Here is a 21,647-nt window from a genome sequence, read left to right on the forward strand (position 1 = left end):
TGGTTTAGCTTAGTTAGAAGAATGTCTGGAATGATGGTATTGAATGCTGAACTAAAGTCTACAAAGAGGACCCTTGCATAGGTCTTTGGAGACTCAAGATGTTGTAGGATGTAGTGCAGAGACAAAAAATGGGGCAGGTGGGAGGTTTGTTTGAGAGAGAGAGAGAGAGAGAGAGAGAGAGAGAGAGAGGAAGGAAGAAAGGAAAGGAAAGGAAGGAAAGAAAGGAAGGAAGGAAGGAAAGAAAGGGAAGAAAGGGAAAGAAGGAAGAAAAGAAAGAAAGAAAGAAAGAAAGAAAGAAAGAAAGAAAGAAAGAAAGAAAGAAAGAGGAAGGGAGGAAAAAGGAGAGGAAGGAAGGACTACAAACCTGACACTAGACGGAGCTTCAGAGGATAATCCAGGGCTGGAAGGAAGGAAGGAAGGAAGGAAGAAAGAAAGGAAGATTAAACGTAAGAGGAAGAAGGAAGGAAGGAAGGAAGGAAGGAAAGAAAGAAAGAAAGAAAGAAAGAAGAAGGGAGGAAAAAGGAGAGGAAGGAATGACTACAAACCTGACACTAGACGGAGCTTCAGAGGATAATCCAGGGCTGGAAGGAAGGAAGGAAGGAAGGAAGGAAGAGAGGAGGAAGGAAAGAAAGGAAGAAAAAAAAAGGAAAGAATGGGAAGGAAGGAAGGAAGAAAAGAAAGAAAGAAAGAAAGAAAGAGGGAAGGAGGGAGGGAGGAAAAAGGAGAGGAAGGAAGGACTACAAACCTGACACTAGATGCAGCTTCAGAGGATAATCCAGGGCTGGAAGGGACCTGGAGGCCATCTAGTCCAGCCCAGCTCCAGCAGGACAGTCACATGACCACCCCGCCAAGCCACGCCCATCAAGCCACGCCCACAGAAAGGAAACAAATTTAGATTTCACCATTTGGACTGGAGGTTAAAACATAGGAAGAACGGTTGCAGGAATTGGGTAGGCCTAATCTAGTGAAAAGAAGGGACTAGCGGGTGACACGATAGCACAGTGACGGCAAACCTTTTCGGCATCGCATGCCCAAACTGGCACGCACGTAAATTTGCACATGCCGGAATGCCGGAAATCCGAAGAACAGCTGACTGGTGCGTATGCACGCAACGGCCAGCTGATCTTTGGGTTTCCGGCATGCACGCCAGGCAGCTGTTCTTTGCACACACCAGAGCATCGGAAACATGAAGACCAGCTAGCCGGCGCACGCATGCCTATTTCTTGGCTGTTTTCAGGCCCATTTTTGGGCTATTTTCCTGGCGTTATTTGGACCAAAAACAGCCTGAAAACAGCCTGGAAAACATCCTATTTTTTGGGGTGTTCTTCAGGCTGTTTTCAGGCTCTCTGATCACGAAGAGCAGCTGGCAATGGCGCGTGTGCCCATAGAGAGGGCGCTGTGCATAGGGACGTGTGCCATAGGTTCGCCATCACAGTGATAGCATCTTCCAATATTTGAGGGGCTGCCACAGCGAAGAGGGGGTCCATCTGGAACACCAGTTGTCTCAAAATGGCATAAAGCCTCCTGCTTGAGCAGGGGGTTGGACTAGAAGACCTCCAAGGTCCTTCGAGGTCTATTTTGATGGATGGATTGATTGATTGGTTGATTGGTTGGTTGATATGAAGAAAGGTTTCAGGAACTGGGTATGTCTATTTTAATGAAAAGAAAGACTAGGGTGACATGATAGCAGTATTCCAGTATTTGAGGGGCTGCCACAAAGAAGAGGGGGTCCACTTATTACCCAAAGCACCTGAAGGCAGGACAAGAAGCAACAGGTGGAAACAGATGTAAAAAAGATGTTGAGACTCTAGAAAGAGTGCAGAGAAGAGCAACAAAGATGATTAGCGGACTGGAGGCTAAAACATATGAAGAACGGTTGCAGGAACCGGGTATGTCTAGTTTAATGAAATGAACGACTAGGGGAGACATGATAGCAGTGTTCCAATATCTGAGGGGCTGCCCCAAAGAAGAGGGAGTCAAGCTATTCTCCAAAGCACCTGAAGGCAGGACAAAAAGCAATGGGTGGAAACTCATCAAGGAGAGAAGCAACCTGGAACTAAGGAGAAATTTTCTGAAAGTGAGAACAATTAATAAGTGGAACAACTTGCCTGCAGAAGTTGCGAATGCTCCAACACTGGAAGTTTTAAAGAAGAGATTAGATAACCATTTGTCTGAAGGGGTGTAGGATTTCCTGCCTGGGCAGTGGGTTGGACTAGAAGACCTCCAAGATCCCTTCCAACTCTGTTATTATTATTATTATTATTATTATTATTATTATTATTATTATTATTATTATTATTATTATTATTATTATTATTATTATTATTATTAACCAAGGAGAGAAGCAACCTAGAACTAAATGTCTATGGAGATTCTCCATCATCCAAGTCATGGTTGTCCCAAAGGCAGTTTTTTCAAGAGGCAACTGGACTTTCCGGTTTTTCTTTTTGAAGACGTTTCGCTTCTCATCCAAAGAAGCTTCTTCAGCTCTGACTGGATGGTGGGGAAGGGAAAGATTTCTCCTCCTTGAAATGTCTTCAAAGAAACACCAGAAAGTCCAGTTGCCTCTTGAAAAAACACCTTTGGGACAATCTAAAACTAAGGAGGAACTTCCTAACAGTGAGAACAATTAACCAGTGGAACAGAAGTTGCCTCCAGAAGTTGTGGATGTTCCATCACTGGAGGCTTTTAAAGAAGAGATTGGACAACCATTTGTCTGAAATGCTATAGGGTCTCCTGCTTGAGCAGGGGGCTGGACTAGAAGACCTCCAAGGTCCCTTCCAACTCTGTAATGCTGTGAAAGGATGTTCTCTTCCGTTCCGTTGGTTCAAAGCTATTTTACACGAAAGAGTCGACCTCTATAATTATTATTTCTAGCCGGCATCTCAAGAAATAAAGCCCAACCTACCTGATTCGTCATCGGTGGAGACTTTTCAGCTTCGTGGAGCCTAAAGATAGAACCAAAAATTCAGATTACCAAGGGAGTCAAACAGCAAATTTCACACAGTGACTTTTAAAAACGAAATTAGAAGCAACACCTAAAAAAATAAATAAACCCAAAGTGGCACAGATTTCGTATAGGTCGCCATTGTGATCGTTGGCTTCTGCAAAGGAGATTTGAGCTATAGGACTAGGAGCATGGATCGTCGGGTTTAATGGATAAAGAGCTTGAAAAAAAATATGGAATTTTTAACATCATATATGCTGACAGCAATAAGAATGACAACACAATAACAACAGTAGAGACCTTCAAGTTTCTAGGTTCTGCCATATCACAAGATCTAAAACGGACAACTAACATCAAAAACGTCATCAAAAAAGCACAACAAAGAATGCTCTTTCTGCGCCAACTCAGAAAGCTCAAACTGCCCAAGGAGCTACTGATTCAGTTTTACAGAGGAATTATTTAGTCTGTCATTTGCACCTCTATAACTGTCTGGTTCGGTTCTGCAACCCAACAAGAAAAACACAGACTTCAGAGGATAATTAGAACTGCAGAAAAAATAATGGCTACCAACCTGCCTTCCATTGAGGACCTGTATACTGCACGAATCAAGAAGAGGGCTGTGAAAATATTTACAGACCCCTCGCATCCTGGACATAAACTGTTTCAACTCCTACCCTCAAAACGACGCTATAGAGCACTGCACACCAGAACAACTAGACACAAGAACAGTTTTTTCCCGAAGGCCATCACTCTGCTAAACAAATAATTCCCTCAACACTGTCAAACTATTTACTGAATCTGCTCTACTATTAATTTTCTCATCATTCCCATCATCCATCTCCTTCCACTTACGACTGTATGACTTTAACTTCGTTGCTTGTATCCTTATGATTTATATTGATATTGTTTCCTGATTGCTTATTTGTAGCCTATGACTATCATTAAGTGTTGTACCTTAGAATTCTTGATGAACGTATCTTTTCTTTTCTTTTTTATTTATTTATTTATTTATAATCCAATTTCTATACTGCCCTTCTCCCGAAGGACTCAGGGCGGTTTACAGCCATATTAAAAATACAAAAATACACATAATATAAATAACAAATTTAAAAACATTTAAAACAAATATATTAATTGGCCAAATTACTAAAACGGTCAAAACCGACATAAAACCCTTTAAAATTTAAAAACTATAATTAAAATACATTTAGTCTAGTCCCACACGATTAAATAATAAGGTTTTTAATTCCCGCTTGAAGTATGTACACTGAGAGCATCTGCACCAAGACAAATTCCTTGTGTGTCCAATCACACTTGGCCAATAAAAAAATTCTATTCTATTCTATTCTATTCTATTCTATTCTATTCTATTCTATTCTATTCTATTCTATAAGGTAGTCCTTGACTTAAAACGGTTTGTTTAGTGACCATAGTTACAATGGCACTGAAAAAAGTGACTTATGACAGTTTTTCTCTCTTACAACAATTGATCAAAATGGAGACACTTGGCAACTGACTCGTACTTATGACGGCTGCAGTGTCCTAAGATCATGTGATCAACTCCTGCGACCTTCTGACAAACAAAGCCAATGGGAAAGCCAGATTCACTTAACATCCGCATTACTAACTTAACAACTGCCGCGATTTGCCTAACAACAGGGCCAAAAAAGGTCGTAAAATGGAACAAAACTCAGTTAACAAATGTCTCACTTAACGAGAAAGGTTGGGCTCAATTGCGCTCGTAAATTGAGGACTACCTGTATTCTGTGCCCAAAAGTGGAAGGATACAGGTAGCCCTCAACTTACGACCACAACTGAGCAATAACATTTCTGTGGAGACAGTTGTTAAGTGAATTCTGGGAGTTGAAGTCTACGCATCTTCAAGGGTGAGCTTCAGCCATGAGCAAGGCTGCCTGGGGAATTCTGGGAGTTGAAGTCCACACCTCATTGCTTCAGATTCTCAGAGTCTAAGGAACTGATCACAATCTATGGAATATCGTCATTGGAAAGACCCTCCTTTCTAGATTAATTTAGAGCAGAAATGGTCCGCTGAATCCACACTCTGTTAATCTGTTGGAAGGGACCTTGGAGGTCATCTAGTCCAATCCCCCAACCCCCGCCCAAGCAGGAGACTCTACACCATTTCTGACACATGGCAGTCCAGTCTCTTCTTTGAAAGGCTCCAATGATGAAGCTCCCACAACTTCTGAAGGCAACTTCTGTTCCACCGGTTGATCGCTCTCACTGTCAGAAAATTCCTCCTTTATTTCTAGGTTGAATCTCTCCTTATTCAGTTCCCATCCATTGTTTCTTGTCTGGCCTTTGGGTGCCTTGGAAAATAGCTTGGCCCCCTCCTCTCTGGGGCAGCCCCTCGAATATTGGAAGATGCTCTCCTGTCTCCCCTGGTCCTTCTCTTCACTAGACTAGCCAGGCCCAGTTCCTGCAACCATTCATCATATGTTTTAGCCTCCAGTCCCCTCATCATCCTGGTTGTTCTTCTCTGTACTCTTTCTAGAATCTCAACATCTTTTTTTATAGTGTGGTGACCAAAAATGGATGCCGTACTCTAGGTGTGGTCTTACTAAGGCTTTATAGAGTGGTATTAGTACCTCATTTGATCTTGATTGTACCCCTCAGTTAATGCAGTTTAGGATTGCAGTGGCTTTTTGGTCCACTGCAGCACACAGCTGGCTCACATTTAATTGGTTGTCCACTAAGAATCCAAGATCCCTCTCACTGTTATTGCTAGTAAGCCTGGTTTCAGTAAGTCTATATGTGTACTTTTGGTTTTTCTTGCCTAAATATAGGACTTTACTTTTCTGTACATTGAATTTCATTTTGATAGATAGGGTTCGTGTCTGTCAAGATCCGTCCATCCCTCCGAGCCTTGCTTATCTACATTCCCCAGCATTACTTCTATGATCTAAAATGGACAGCTAACATCAAAAACATCATTAAAAAAGGACAACAAAGAATGTTCTTTCTGCGCCAACTCAGTAAGCTCAAACTGCCCAAGGAGCTGCTGATTCAGTTCTACAGAGGAATTATTGAGTCTGTCATTTGCACCTCTATAACTGTCTGGTTCGGTTCTGCAACCCAACAAGAAAAACACAGACTTCAGAGGATAATTAGAACTACAGAAAAAATAATTGCTACCAACCTGCCTTCCATTGAGGACCTGTATACTGCACAAATCAAGAAGAGGGCCGTGAAAATATTTACAGATCCCTCGCATCCTGGACATAATAAACTGTTTCAACTCCTACCCTCAAAACGACGCTATAGAGCACTGCACACCAGAACAACTAGACACAAGAACAGTTTTTTCCTGAAGGCCATCACTCTGCTAAACAAATAATTCCCTCAATACTGTCAGACTGTTTACTGAATCTGCACTACTATTAATCTTTTCATTGTTCCCATCACCAATCTCTTTCCACTTATGACTGTATGACTGTAACTTTGTTGCTGGCAATCCTTATGATTTATATTGATATATTGACCATCAATTGTGTTGTAAATGTCGTACCTTGATGAAGGTATCTTTTCTTTTATGTACACCGAGAGCCTATGCACCAAGACAAATTCCTTGTGTGTCCAATCACACTTGGCCAATAAAATTCTATTCTATTCTATTCTATTCTATTCTATTCTATTCTATTCTATTCTATTCTATTCTATTCTATTCTATTCTATTCTATTCTATTTGCATTTTGGCTGCAGCTGCTGGGAATGCAGTTCAGCAATACATAAATGCTAGAGGTTCCTTAACCTTGATTTACGAGGAGACAGATCAGGGTTTAGGTTTGCCTCCAGCCATTTTTCAACAGAAAACTCTGGACCAGCCATACAGGAACTTCTGTGCAATTTTTCTGAGCCACCTACCTCAAGAGGTTGCTATATTGTTAATGTGAAATGTGGAGATGCGGAAAAAATTACATACTGTTTTATATCAAAGTCCATATTTTAACTCAACTAGGTTTTCAAGCTGACTATTAGTTTTTTTTTAAAAAAATCTGCATACATTTTGATGCTTTTCTTCTTGACTTTATTAGGCCTCTTGCTATTCATGTGAAAAAGCAAAGGACAGACTTAATATTAATCAATAAGTAAATGTGTGTTTGCTACAAAGCCTTTAGCGGCATAAATTCATAGACCCAGCTAAGTCCCTGGAAAAATATATTCAGGCCCTTAATAAAAGACCTAACATAAATTAAGTAATTAAACTTTATGGTTTGGATCAATGGGTTAGGATGCAATCATTCCTTTTTAAGGAATGTATCCCAGCTCTGCTCTCACTCAAGGTATCTGGCATCGCAAAAGGTTAACATACTCATAAATATACCCAGCACATGATTAAAACTGCGGCCCAGAGAATAAAACACAGTTAACGAGTATTCCTGTTGAATGGGGGAATTTTATCAGCTAGGGAGGCTGGGAAATAGCTAGAGCTTCTGGGAAAGCAGTGGAGGCTTCTGGGAATCATCGTTCCAACTTTTCTGGAAGATGGCTAGATTGCATAATGCAACTTCCAAAGATAAAGAGAACGATCTAAACCAGGAATCTCGAACCTTGGTCCCTTTAAGACTTGTGGACTTCAACTCCCAGAGTCCCTCAGCCAGCAAAGCTGGCTGAGGAATACTGGGAGTTGAAGTCCACAAGTCTTAAAGGGACCAAGGTTGGAGACCCCTGATCTAAACCTGTGTGTCTCAGCCACTCCAAGTTTGAGATGTGTGGACTTCAAGTCCCAGAATTCCCCAGCCAGCATGGGGAAGCATGGAGCTGGCTGGGGAATTCTGGGACGTGAAGTCCACTCCTCTTAAAGTTGCAAAGTTTGAGAAATACTAGACTTTTTTTTAAAAAAGTGGAACATTCGTTCCTTTTCCTATCTGAGTTATTTTGGCCACTACTGTTGTGAGTCTGTAATTCTTCCGACTATTTCTATTATGCGCTGGGTTTATTTGCTTTTATTACGGTTGTACCGTGATTGGATTACAATTCTGCCAGTTTTAATGAACACATCGCAAGGCACGACTGAGCACGATTGAGGGGGAATTTCTAACTGATTTTTGGCGTTACGGCTGTTTCAATTCTCCCTTTGGCTCGGAATGAAATCGAAATTGTCGAACGAGCAAAAAAAAAAAAGAGTATTTCCCTCTGCCAGATGTTTCCTAGGGGTTTGGGGCCAAGTTTAATCTGGGTTTCGCCTCTTTCAGAAAAAAATTAAATCTTACTTCAAAGTTTTTAGCATCGATCCTCCTAAAATTTGCTAGAGACAAAACGTGGCCCCAAATTTAACTTCACATTAACTTCAAAAATAATGTCTAGCATTGTTGCGCAATCTTGGCATTATTAAGATGGGTGGACTTCAACTCCCAGAATTCCCCAGACAGCATGTTTTAAGATGGATGGACTTCAGCTCCCAGAATTCCCCAGATAGCATGCTTTAAGATGGGTGGACTTCAACTCCCAGAATTCCCCAGACAGCGTGCTTTAAGTTGGGTGGACTTCAACTCCCAGAATTCCCCAGACAGCATGCTTTAAGATGGGTGGACTTCAACTCCCAGAATTCCCCAGACAGCGTGCATTAAGATGGGTGAACTTCAATTCCCAGAATTCCCCAGACAGCATGCTTTAAGATGGGTGGACTTCAACTCCCAGAATTCCCCAGACAGCGTGCATTAAGATGGGTGAACTTCAATTCCCAGAATCCCCCAGACAGCATGCTTTAAGATGGGTGGACTTCAACTCCCAGAATTCCCCAGACAGTGTGCTTTAAGATGGGTGGACTTCAACTCCCAGAATTCCCCAGACAGCGTGCTTTAAGATGGGTGGACTTCAACTCCCAGAATTCCCCAGATAGCATGCTTTAAGATGGGTGGACTTCAACTCCCAGAATTCCCCAGACAGCGTGCATTAAGATGGGTGGACTTCAACTCCCAGAATTCCCCAGACAGCATGCTTTAGATGGATGGACTTCAACTCCCAGAATTCCCCAGACAGCATGCTTTAGATGGATGGACTTCAACTCCCAGAATTCCCCAGACAGCATGCTTTAGATGGATGGACTTCAACTCCCAGAATTCCCCAGACAGCATGCATTAAGATGGATGGACTTCAACTCCCAGAATTCCCCAGCCAGCAAACTTTAACATGAATGAACTTCAACTCTCAGAATTCCCTAGCCAGCAAACTTTAAGATATAAAGCATTCCAGATAGGGAATTCTGGGACTTGAAAGTCCACCTATCTGGCATGCTTTAAGTTGAGTGGACATTAACTCCCAGAATTCCCCCTTGTCATTAAATTTAATGACAAGGTCATTAAATTAGGTTGGTCACACGGGTAACCTGCTTTACGACCGCCACGACTTACGACCTTAATAGGCAGGCTCCCTTACGGTCATAAGTCGAGGACTGCACTGTCTTCCCCACTCGGGCACATCTGCCTATCAAAAGCTCAGTCAATGAAAGAGAAAAAAGAGACTTAACACTTTTTATCTTGTTCCAAATACACAGCATATTTACACACACACCCTAAAAAAAACAAACCCGGAGAGCATTAAACGAATTCTTCAAGCACCCAAAAGATAGATAAAAGTTCTTTTGTCTTCTTTCTTAAGAGGGCCGATCAGATAGCGGAATAATTAATCTAATGTTTGTCTGGGTGCTTAAATTGGAATTTCCTATCGTCCGGCGCATTTTGTGATTATCGGCTAAATCCAGAAGCAATCAGCAGATATGTGGCGTGTTGGTTTTTTTCCCTTATATAAAGGAAAATTAAAGTAACACTTGGCCAGCTTCGCTCTTTACGATCAGGAAGCCTCCCTTGCTCTTAAATGCATTTCCTGTGATTTTTTTTAAAATATATATATCTCTTTGCTCAAATTCTTCTGGTTTTTTTTTTTCCCTTTAAATCTCAGGCAGTTGAAACGCTCTCTAGTAAGCTGTGAGATGGTTTCTGATCCCGTCGACTTGAAGGCTGAAGTCGGGAGGCTCGGAAAACTGTTTTTTTTTTTAAATAATCCTCTTTCCTTATCGCAGTTTTTTTCATCTCTCCATAATAGTTTTTACATTCACACTCTACGCTTGATAAAGCCTCTGCTTAGTCTGCGGTTTGTTCTTTATCGGAGCATGGTGTCTGACCCGGGTTATTATGCTAATCTGTCATATGCTTCTCCTTCTCTTTGTCCTTCCCCTTTTCTTTCCCCTCTTTCGCCTTCCCCCTTTTCCTCTTTTTTCTTTTCCTTCTCCTCTGCCTCCTCTTTGTCTCTTTCTGTTTTTCCTTCGCCTTTCTTTCTTTCTCTTCTCCTCCTCTTTCACCTCTTTTTTCCTCTCCTTTCCTTTCCACTTTCTCCTCCTTTCCTTCCTTCTTCATCCTCCTCCTGCCTTCCTCCTTTCCTCTCTTTCTTCTCTTTTCTCCTTTGCCTTCTTCCTTCTTTGCCTCTTTCTCCTTCCCTCTCCTTCCTTCTCCTTCTCTCTTCCTCCTTCTCCATCCTCTCTTCTTTCTCCTTCTCTTCTTCCTCTTTCTCCTTCCCTTCCTCCTTCTTCTCCTTCCACTTCCTTCTTCTCCTTCCTCCACTCTTCCTCCTCTCCTTCCTCCTTCTCCTATCTTCCTTTCCTTCTCCTATCTTCCTCCTTCTCCTTTCTTTCTCCTCCTCTTCCTCCTTTTCCTCTCTTTCTTCTTTTCTCCTTTGCTTTCTTCCTTCTTCCCTCTTTCTCCTCCTCTTTCTCCTTCTCCTCTTCTTTCACCTCTTTTTCCTCTCCTTTCCTTTCCACTTTCTCCTCCTTTCCTTCCTTCTTCATCCTCCTCCTGCCTTCCTCCTTCCTCTCTTTCTTCTCTTCTCCTTTGCCTTCTTCCTTCTTTGCCTCTTTCTCCTTCCCTCTCCTTCCTTTCTCCTTCTCTCTTCCTCCTTCTCCATCCTCTCTTCTTCTCCTTCTCTTCTTCCTCTTTCTCCTTCCCTTCCTCCTTCTTCTCCTTCCACTTCCTTCTTCTCCTTCCTCCACTCTTCCTCCTCTCCTTCCTCCTTCTCCTATCTTCCTTTCCTTCTCCTATCTTCCTCCTTCTCCTTTCTTTCTCCTCCTCTTCCTCCTTTTCCTCTCTTTCTTCTTTTCTCCTTTGCTTTCTTCCTTCTTCCTCTTTCTCCTCCTCTTTCTCCTTCTCCTCTTCTTTCACCTCTTTTTTCCTCTCCTTTCCTTTCCACTTTCTCCTCCTTTCCTTCCTTCTTCATCCTCCTCCTGCCTTCCTCCTTTCCCTCTCTTTCTTCTCTTTTTCTCCTTTGCCTTCTTCCTTCTTTGCCTCTTTCTCCTTCCCTCTCCCTTCCTTTCTCCTTCTCTCTTCCTCCTTCTCCATCCTCTCTTCTTTTTCTCCTTCTCTTCTTCCTCTCTTTCTCCTTCCCCTTCCTCCTTCTTCTCCTTCCACTTCCCTTCTTCTCCTTCCTCCACTCTTCCTCCCTCTCCTTTTCCCTCCTTCTCCTATCTTCCTTTTCCTTCTCCTATCTTCCTCCTTCTCCTTTCTTTCTCCTCCTCTCTTCCTCCTTTTCCTCTCTTTCTTCTTTTCTCCTTTGCTTTCTTCCTTCTTCCTCTTTCTCCTCCTCTTTTCTCCTTCTCTCTTCCTCCTCCTCTCTGTCTTCTTCTCCTTCCTCCTCTTCTTCTCCTCTCTCCTTCCATCTTCTCCTTCTCCTTCCTTCTTCCTTCTCCTCCACATTCTTCCACTTCTTCTCCTTCCTCCTCTCCTTCTTCCTCCTTCCCTATCTCCCTCTTTCTCCTCCTTTCCTCTCTCTCTCTTCCTCCTTTTCCTCTTCTTTCTTCTCTTCTCCTCTTCTTTCACCTCTTTTTCCTCTCCTTTCCTTTCCACTTTCTCCTCCTTTCCTTCCTTCTTCATCCTCCTCCTGCCTTCCTCCTTCCTCTCTTTCTTCTCTTTTCTCCTTTGCCTTCTTCCTTCTTTGCCTCTTTCTCCTTCCCTCTCCTTCCTTTCTCCTTCTCTCTTCCTCCTTCTCCATCCTCTCTTCTTTTCTCCTTCTCTTCTTCCTCTCTCTCCTTCCTTCTTCCTTCTTCTCCTTCCACTTCCCTTCTTCTCCTTCCTCCACTCTTCCTCCCTCTCCTTTTCCCTCCTTCTCCTATCTTCCTTTTCCTTCTCCTATCTTCCTCCTTCTCCTTTCTTTCTCCTCCTCTCTTCCTCCTTTTCCTCTCTTTCTTCTTTTTCTCCTTTGCTTTCTTCCTTCTTCCCCTCTTTCTCCCTCCTCTTTTTCTCCTTCTCCTCTCTTCCTCCTCCTCTCTGTCTTCTTCTCCTTCCTCTCTTCTTCTCCTCTCCTTCTCTTCTCCTTCTCCTTCCTTCTTCCTTCTCCTCCACATTCTTCCACTTCTTCTCCTTCCTCCTCTCCTTCTTCCTCCTTCCCTATCTCCCTCTTTCTCCTCCTCCTTCCTCTTCTCTCTTCCTCCTTTTCCTCTCTTCTTTCTTTTCTCCTTTCCTTCTTCCTTCTTCCACTCTTTCTCCCTCCCTCCTTCCTTCTTCTTCTCCTTCTTCTCCTTCTCCTTCTCTCTTCTCTTCTCTTCCTCTTCTCCTTCCTCCTCTTCTCTTCCTCTCTCCTTCTCTCCTTCTCTCTCCTTCCTTCTTCCTTCTTCTCCTCCTCCACATCCTTCCACTTCCGTTCTTCTCCTTCTTCCCTCCTTTGCCTCTCTTCCTCTTTCACCTCCTCCTCTTTCCCACTTCTTTCTTCCTCCTTTCCCTCTCTTTCTTCTCTTTCTCTTTTGCCTTCTTCCTTCTTCTCTTCTTTCTCCCTCCCTCTCCCTTCCTTTCTCCTTCTCCTCTTTTTCTCCTTCTCCTTCTCTCTTCCTCCTTCTCCTCTGTCTCCTTCCCCTCCTTCCTTCTTCTTCTCCTCCACATTCTTCCAGTTCCCTTCTTTTCTTCCTCCCTCTCCTTCTTCCCTCTTCTCTTCTCTCTCTCCTTCCTCTCTTCTCTCTTCCTGCGTCTCCTCTCTTCCTCCTTCTCTTCCTTCCTTCCCTCTCCTCCTTCTCCTCTCCTTTGCCACGTCCTTTCATTTTCCTCCTCCTTTTGCACCATGTGGCGTGAATGCCCCATTGCCCCCCCCAAAAAATGCCTTGCTAACTTGGCTTTGACTTGGCATGCTGTGTGAAAGCTACTGGCGTCCCCCCTCCCCACCTCACTTTCAGTAAATCGAGAGTGATGCCCAGATTGCAAAGAAAACAGATTTATGGTTTTCGCCAAGCAAAAGCAGGCACTGTCAACAAACCAGTTTTAAACCCCAAATAAACCCCAAATGCCTTGGTAAGGCCACACTTGGAATATTGCATTCAGTTTTGGTCGCCACGATGTAAAAAGGATGTTGAGACTCTAGAAAGAGTGCAGAGAAGAGCAACAAAGATGATTAGGGGACTGGAGGCTGAAACATATGAAGAACGGTTGCAGGAACTGGGTATGTCTAGTTTAATGAAATGAATGACTAGGGGAGACATGATAGCTGTGTTCCAATATCTCAGGGGTTGCCCCAAAGAAGAGGGAGTCAAACTATTCTCCAAAGCACCTGAGGGTAGAACAAGAAGCAATGGATGGAAACTAATCAAGGAGAGAAGCAACTTAGAACTAAGGAGAAATTTCCTGACAGTTAGAACAATTAATCAGTGGAACAACTTGCCTGCAGAAGTTGTGAATGCTCCAACACTGGAAATTTTTAAGAAAATGTTGGATAACTATCTGACTGAGAGGGTGTAGGGTTTCCTGCCTGGGCAGGGGGTTGGACTAGAAGGCCTCCAAGGTCCCTTCCAACTCTGATATTATTATTATTATATTGACCTAACGTTAGCCCAATTTGGTACCATCCAGGGAACTAGCTGCGAATCTTGCGAGGCTCAGACCGATGGAAACTATACTTCAATGCACCTGAAGCAGTGGTGAAATCCGAACCGGTTTGCTACCGGTTCGCTGGCTGCGCATGTGCGCTTTGGGCACGCATGAGCAGTGCACACCACGCACCAAATGCAAGGTTCATGTGTGTGTGCAGTGCACATCAAAAGGAGGCATGGGGTAAGTAGAACAGCGCATGGGTGTGTGTGTCTGATCAGCTGTGGTGCGCGATCTTTTTTTTTTTTTTAATTGAAAAAGTTTTACAAAGAAAATTTTTTAAACAATTGTTCCCCCCCACTTCCCCCTCCTCCCTCCTTCCTCTCCCCTCCAACCCACCCCAACCCCCCCACCCTGAAACTTCCCAGAACAAAATGCAGGGTATAACATTTAACAGTCATAAGCTAAGATATGGCCTCTGTGGCTCAGACTGGTAAGTTAGTCTGTTATTAACACAGCTGCTTGCAATTACTGCAGGTTTAAGCCCCACCAGGCCCAAGGTTGACTCAGTTGACTAGGTAAAATGAGGACCCAGATTGTTGAGGGCAATAAAAGTTGACTTTGTATATAATATACAAATGGATGAAGACTATTGCTTGACATAGTGTAAGCCGCCCTGAGTCTTCGGAGAAGGGCGGGATATAAATGCAAAAAAAAACCCAACAACAACAAAAATCTTAACTCATATCCACCCTCTTCCAACACCTCCTTAACTCCCCTTTCCCATATAAACATATACATTAATATATACCATTCCTAACATTATTCAGCGATCTTTTTTTTTTTTTTACTTTTAAAAGCATTTTTTTTACAACCTATTCGGCCGAGTAGGTTGTAAAAAAAATGCTTTTAAAAGTAAAAAAAAAAAAAAAAGGCTCTGACGATCTCGCAGCTCAGCTGGGATCGTCAGAGTCTTTTTTTCCCCCCCCTTTTAAAAGCATTTTTTAAAAGAAGCAGCAAGCGGGGAAACAGGCAACCGGGCCATTGGGTGGGCATGGGCGGGAGGTGGGGGGTGGGGGCAGGGATTTTTGCTACCGGTTCTCCGAACCACCCGCCACCATTGCTACCGGATCAGTCGATCCAGTCAAAACCGGGAGCATTTCACCCCTGACCTGAAATACACCAGGTTGTAAAAGCCTGTATTCAATTCCTCACCGCCCCCCAATCAACCCATTTGTTTTGATGAAAAGAAAAAAAAAATAGATTTACCTTACGGATGTGGAGTCTTTACCTAGAAGAAAGCAGGAGAAAAAACACATTAGTGGGAAGATTATTATTATTATTATTATTATTTTAATTTATATACCGCCCTTCTCCCAAAGGACTCAGTTTTGAAAGTTTCCAAAATTATCCTGCAAAAGTTAAGACTCTTACAATAACTGAGCAGCCGGAGAGCAAAGCAAAATTTTTCTGAATCTCATAGAACAGGGGTATCCAATCTTGGCAACTTTAAGACTTGTGGACTTCAACTCCCAGAGTTCCTCAGCCAGCTTTGCTTACTCTCTTATAATCCCTTCCTCTGCAATCTCTCCACTTTGGCGGGTAAGAGAAAAAGGAACAGACACATCCGGCTGAGGAATTCTGGGAGTTGAAGTCCACAAGTCTTAAAGTTGCTAAGGTTGGAGACCCCTGTCGTAGAAGCATTTCTTGACATTACAGGTACTCCTCGACTTATGACCACAACGGAGCCCCAGATTTCTGCTGCTAAGCGAGACATTTGTGAAGTGAATTTTGCCCCGTTTTACGACCTTCCGTGCCACGGATGTTAAGTGAACTGCTGCAGTCGTTAAGTTAGTCACATGGTTGTTAACTGAATCCGGCTTCCTCCCAAAACTTTGCTTGTCAAGAAAACCGCCCAAGGGAAACTACATGACTCCGGGGACAGTGCAACTGTCGCAGGTACATGCCAGTTGCCAAGCGTCTGAATTTTGATCATGTGACCACATGGGGGGCGGTGTTGCAATGGTGTGAAAATTGGTCCCGATTTTCATTGTTTTTCAGTGCTGTCATAAGTTTGAACAGACACTAAATGAACTCTTGCAAGACGGGAACTATTTGAATCAAAGAATCAGAACAGAGCTGGAAGGGACCTTGGAGGTCTTCTAGTCCAGCCCCTATTATCAGTACAACGTTTTCCAGAAGCTCCTGTGGAACAAATTTGGGTGCTGGCCAAGACAGGTTTAATGTTGAGATTCTAGAAAGAGTGCAGAGAAGAGCAACAAAGATGATTAGGGGACTGGAGGCTAAAACATATGAAGAACGGTTGCAGGAACTCAATATGTCTAGTTTAATGAAAAGAAGGACCAGGGGAGACATGATAGCAGTCTCCCAATATCTCAGGGGTTGCCACAAAGAAGAGGGAGTCAAACTATTCTCCAAAGCACCTGAAGGCAGAACAAGAAGCAATGGGTGGAAACTAATCAAGGAGAGAAGCAACTTAGAACTAAGGAGAAATTTCCTGACAGTTAGAACAATTAATCAGTGGAACGACTTGCCTGCAGAAGTTGTGAATGCTCCAACACTGGAAATTTTTAAGAAAATGTTGGATAACCATCTGACTGAGATGGTGTAGGGTTTCCTGCCTGGGCAGGGGGTTGGACTAGAAGGCCTCCAAGGTCCCTTCCAACTCTGTTGTTATATTATATATTATATTATATTATATTAACTCTGAGGCTAAATCAATTGCAGCGAAGGTTGCCAAGGCAGATGAATCCTTAACAGCTTGATGCTCGGCAATGCCAGTCATGTTGAGAAAATGAACCGCCTTCGTCCATCCATCAGCTTTCTGTTCAAGGTGCTGCAGATTTACTGGGGATTGTCAGTGAAAGTGAGCTCCTTAATAGCAGGAGCTGTGAGAGGGATCTTGGAGTCTTGGTGGACAACCAGCTAAATAGGAGCCAGGAGTGCGCAGCGGCAGCCAAAAAAAGCCAATGCAATCCTAAATTGCATGAACAGAGGGATACAGTGAAGATCAAGGGAGGTATTAATACCATTCTGTAAAGCCTTAGTAAGACCGCACCTAGAGTCCTGCATCCAGTTTTGGTCACCACACTATAAAAAAAGATGTTGAGACTCTAGAAAGAGTGCAGAGAAGAGCAACCAAGATAATCATGAGGGGACTGGAGGCTAAAACATATGAAGAAAGGTTCACTTAACAAGTCATCGGTAAGTCATCGGTCAGAAATGGTGTAGGGTCTCCTGCTTGAGTGGGGGGTTGGACTAGATGACCTAGAAGGTCCCTTCCAACTCTGTTATTCTGTATTTAGCCTCTATCTACATTTATCTATTCACCTATATCTATCTATCTATCTATCTATCTATCTATCTATCTATCTATCTATCTATCTATCTATCTATCTATCTATCTATCTATCTATCTATCTATCTATCTATCTATCTATCCAGTGGTGGGATTCAAGTAATTTAACAACCGGTTCTCTGCCCTAATGATTTCTTTCAAAAATAAGTTTGCCAAACTGCTCAGAAAGTTAACAACCGGTTCTCCCGAAGTGGTGCGAACTGGCTGAATCCCACCATTGTATCTATCTATCTATCTATCTATCTATCTATCTATCTATCTATCTATCTATCTATCTATCTATCTATCTATCTATCATCTATCTATCTATCTATCATCTACCTATCTATTTATCCAGTGGTGGGATTCAAGTAATTTAACAACCGGTTCTCTGCCCTAATGATTTCTTTCAAAAATAAGTTTGCCAAACTGCTCAGAAAGTTAACAACCGGTTCTCCCGAAGTGGTGCGAACTGGCTGAATCCCACCACTACTGTATCTATCTATCTATCTATCTATCTATCTATCTATCTATCTATCTATCTATCTATCTATCTATCTATCTATCTATCTATCTATCTATCCATCGAACAGTTGCAGGAACTGGGCCTGGCTAGTCTAATGAAGAGAAAGACCAGGGGAGACAGGATAGCAGTCTTCCAATATTTAGGGGCTGCCACAGAAAGGAAGGGGGTCAAGCTATTCTCCAAGGCACCCGAAGACCAGAGAAGGAATAATGGATGGAAACTGATCTCTCCATCCCTCGTCTGCCTGTCTGTCTATCATCCATCAATCCTACATCCATTGATCCTCCCTCTCCCTCACTCCCTCCCCCTTCTCTCCCTCCTCCGTCCGAGCGATGGCTTAATTAGCCGGCACTATCAGCTCTCGCAGCAAAATAGCGAGCGCCTGCCAAGTGTCTCTGTTATCTCCCTCGACGCCGATGAGTCACCCAGGAACAAACAGTACTTCAGCTCTTAGTTAAGCAGTTAATTTGCCTGCTACAAAGAGGCACAGCAGCTCTTGCTGCTTTTATATCCTGTGGGGTGTGGCTCCATGACTCAGCACTTCCTAAGCCTATCCCACCCGCTTCTGTTGTTCCTGCCTCTCCTGCCTACGAAACCTAGGGTCCAGCCAGACCTGATTGCCATCAGCTGGATCTGGAGGCATGGCGGGGGGGGGGGGAGAGTCAGGGGACGGAGGCCTCGTTATCTCCTCCACCTGGCCTGCCTCTGGCTCCTGGAGCTGAACCAGGGAAGCCGCTGCTCCCGAGGTAAGTCCTGACAGCCCTTCTCCCTCACTTTCCAAGTCACTTTCTGGCAGGAGCCCTGGCTCGGGAGGCGCAGACATAACACCCTTCTTCCACCCACCCTCCCTCCCTGCCATGCATTACATGGGGAAAACTAACCCTAGAAACCATGACAACAGGTTTCTAGACACACCACACGAAGACCCCCTCCCCACAATGGATGAAGGCGGTGCCTTCAGTGCATCCATCAACCTCAAGGGCGACGGCCACAGGACGGCCAACTTTCTGAACAGGCCCTCCAGTCCCAAAGACCAGTGAACGTGGATGTTTACCTTTGCTGTGTCTTGCTTGGATGAGGTAGATAACCGCAATCACCAACACAACCAGGAGGGAACACACCACCACCGCAATGATAATCATGGTTGTTCTACCGTCTGCGGAAAGATTGCATAAGTTAGGGTGGGTTCCTTGAACCGCCCTTTGAGTCCGTCAGCATCTATTTATGAAAGGCATTGGTTGAAAGATATTGTTCTGTCCTCCTTCGCCTCCGTCCGAGCGATGGCTTAATTAGCCGGCACTATCAGCTCTGGCAGCAAAATAGCGAGCGCCTGCCAAGTGTCTCTGTTATCTCCCTTGACGCCGATGAGTCACCCAGGAACAAACAGTACTTCAGCTCTTAGTTAAGCAGTTAATTTGCCTGCTACAAAGAGGCACAGCAGCTCTTGCTGCCTTTATATCCTGTGGGGTGTGGCTCCATGACTCAGCACTTCCTAGGCCTGCCCCACCCCTGCTTCTGTTGTTCCCTCCTCTCCTGCCTATGAAACCTAGGGTCCAGCCAGGCCTGATTGCCATCAGCTGGGTCTGAAGGCATGGCCTGGGTGGGGGGGAAGAGTCAGGGGACGGAGGCCTCATTATCTCCTCCACCTGGCCTGCCTCTGGCTCCTGGAGCTGAGCCAGGGAAGCCCGTGCTTCTGAGGTAAGTCCTGATGGCCCTTCCCCCTCACTTTCCAAGTCACTTTCTGGCAGGGGGCCTGGCTCGGGGGGCGCAGACACAACAGATATATATATATATCTGAGGTTTTTGCGGGTGTTTGTATGTAGGTCTTTGGTTATTCAGGTTTTCTCCCGCGTAAAATTGGAAGTGTCTTGGTGATGTTTCGACGAAGTCTCATTCGTCATCTTCAGGCTTCAGCTTCGTGCTTCTGGAAGCTGAAGCCTGAAGATGACGAATGAGACTTCGTCGAAACGTCGCCAAGACACTTCCAATTTTACGCGGGAGAAAACCCGAATAACCAAAGACCTATATATATATATATATATATCTCAATTGTCCCAGTCTATCAGGACGCTCGGCAGCTCGCAAATTAAGAGAAAACGTCAAAAACCTTCAGTGGAATGAAAACCTTCTCTAACGTAGTGGAATGTAGTCTGGATTCCTAGGAGGGAGGGGCTGCTTCCCGGTGGGCAAAGAGGCAGCAGAGCTTAGAATGTCTGGGAGGCAGGAAGAGGGTTAAGACGACACCTCCATAGCCGTTCACAGAATATATTTATCATTAAAGGAGGATATTTGTAGCTCAGGGTTGAAAATGAGGGCTCCTTGGTGCTCTCTGAGCTTTGCTGTTTTCTTGCAGACGTTTCATGACCCAACTATATAATAGAAGGGAATGGGGCTTGCAAGGAGGAGGAGGAGGAGGAGGACTGTGAGGTCCTTGGTACTTTCCGAGCTTACTTGTTTTCTTGCAGACATTTCATGACCCAACTAGGTAACGTCATCAGTGCTAGCAAGGAATGCTGTATATTCCTTGACAACTTTTAAGACTTGTGGACTTCAGCTCCCAGAATCCCCCAGCCAGCCACACTTTTAAGACTTTTAAGCCATGCTTTTAAGATTTGTGGACTTCAACTCCCAGAATTCCTCAGCCAGCCATACTTTTAAGCCATACTTTTAAGACTTGTGGACTTCAACTCCCAGAATTCCTCAGCCAGTCATACTTTTAAGCCATACTTTTAAAACTTGTGGATTTCAACTCCCAGAATTCCTCAGCCAGTCATACTTTTAAGCCATACTTTTAAGACTTGTGAACTTCAACTCCCAGAATTCCTCAGCCAGCCATACTTTTAAGCCATACTTTTAAGACTTGTGGACTTCAACTCCCAGAATTCCTCAGCCAGTCATACTTTTAAGCCATACTTTTAAGACTTGTGGACTTCAACTCCCAGAATTCCTCAGCCAGCCATACTTTTAAGCCATACTTTTAAAACTTGTGGATTTCAACTCCCAGAATTCCTCAGCCAGCCATACTTTTAAGCCATACTTTTAAGACTTGTGGACTTCAGCTCCCAGAATCCCCTAGCCAGCCATACTTTTAAGACTTTTAAGCCATACTTTTAAGACTTGTGGACTTCAACTCCCAGAATCCCCTAGCCAGCCATACTTTTAAGACTTTTAAGCCATACTTTTAAGACTTGTGGACTTCAACTCCCAGAATTCCTCAGCCATACTTTTAAGCCATACTTTTAAGACTTGTGGACTTCAGCTCCCAGAATCCCCCAGCCAGCCATACTTTTAAGACTTTTAAGCCATACTTTTAAGACTTGTGGACTTCAACTCCCAGAATTCCTCAGCCAGCCATACTTTTAAGCCATACTTTTAAGACTTGTGGACTTCAACTCCCAGAATCCCCCAGCCAGCCATACTTTTAAGACTTTTAAGCCATACTTTTAAGACTTGTGGACTTCAACTCCCAGAATTCCTCAGCCAGCCATACTTTTAAGCCATACTTTTAAGACTTGTGGACTTCAACTCCCAGAATCCCCCAGCCAGCCATACTTTTAAGACTTTTAAGCCATACTTTTAAGACTTGTGGATTTCAACTCCCAGAATTCCTCAGCCAGCCATACTTTTAAGCCATACTTTTAAGACTTGTGGACTTCAGCTCCCAGAATCCCCCAGCCAGCCATACTTTTAAGACTTTTAAGCCATACTTTTAAGACTTGTGGACTTCAACTCCCAGAATTCCTCAGCCAGCCATACTTTTAAGCCATACTTTTAAGACTTGTGGACTTCAACTCCCAGAATTCCTCAGCCAGTCATACTTTTAAGCCATACTTTTAAGACTTGTGGACTTCAACTCCCAGAATCCCCTAGCCAGCCATACTTTTAAGACTTTTAAGCCATACTTTTAAGACTTGTGGACTTCAACTCCCAGAATCCCCTAGCCAGCCATACTTTTAAGACTTTTAAGCCATACTTTTAAAACTTGTGGATTTCAACTCCCAGAATTCCTCAGCCAGC

The 21,647-nt window shown here is 43.7% G+C and overlaps 1 protein-coding gene across 1 annotated transcript in view; it reads right to left on the reverse strand.

Moving 5' to 3' along the window:
- SIRPA (signal regulatory protein alpha) overlaps positions 1–21,647 on the reverse strand; it is a 200,177-nt gene that overhangs the window by 25,532 nt on the left and 152,998 nt on the right. Inside the window, exons 7-8 of the mRNA XM_058176805.1 lie at positions 15,016–15,037; positions 2,909–2,948 (exon numbers count right to left, since the gene is read on the reverse strand). Coding sequence (XP_058032788.1) covers positions 2,909–2,948; positions 15,016–15,037 — 62 coding nt within the window. The remainder of the gene's footprint in view (positions 1–2,908; positions 2,949–15,015; positions 15,038–21,647) is intronic.

This window comes from Ahaetulla prasina, chromosome 3 (assembly GCF_028640845.1).
Source record: "Ahaetulla prasina isolate Xishuangbanna chromosome 3, ASM2864084v1, whole genome shotgun sequence".
Classification (NCBI taxonomy): domain Eukaryota; kingdom Metazoa; phylum Chordata; class Lepidosauria; order Squamata; family Colubridae; genus Ahaetulla; species Ahaetulla prasina.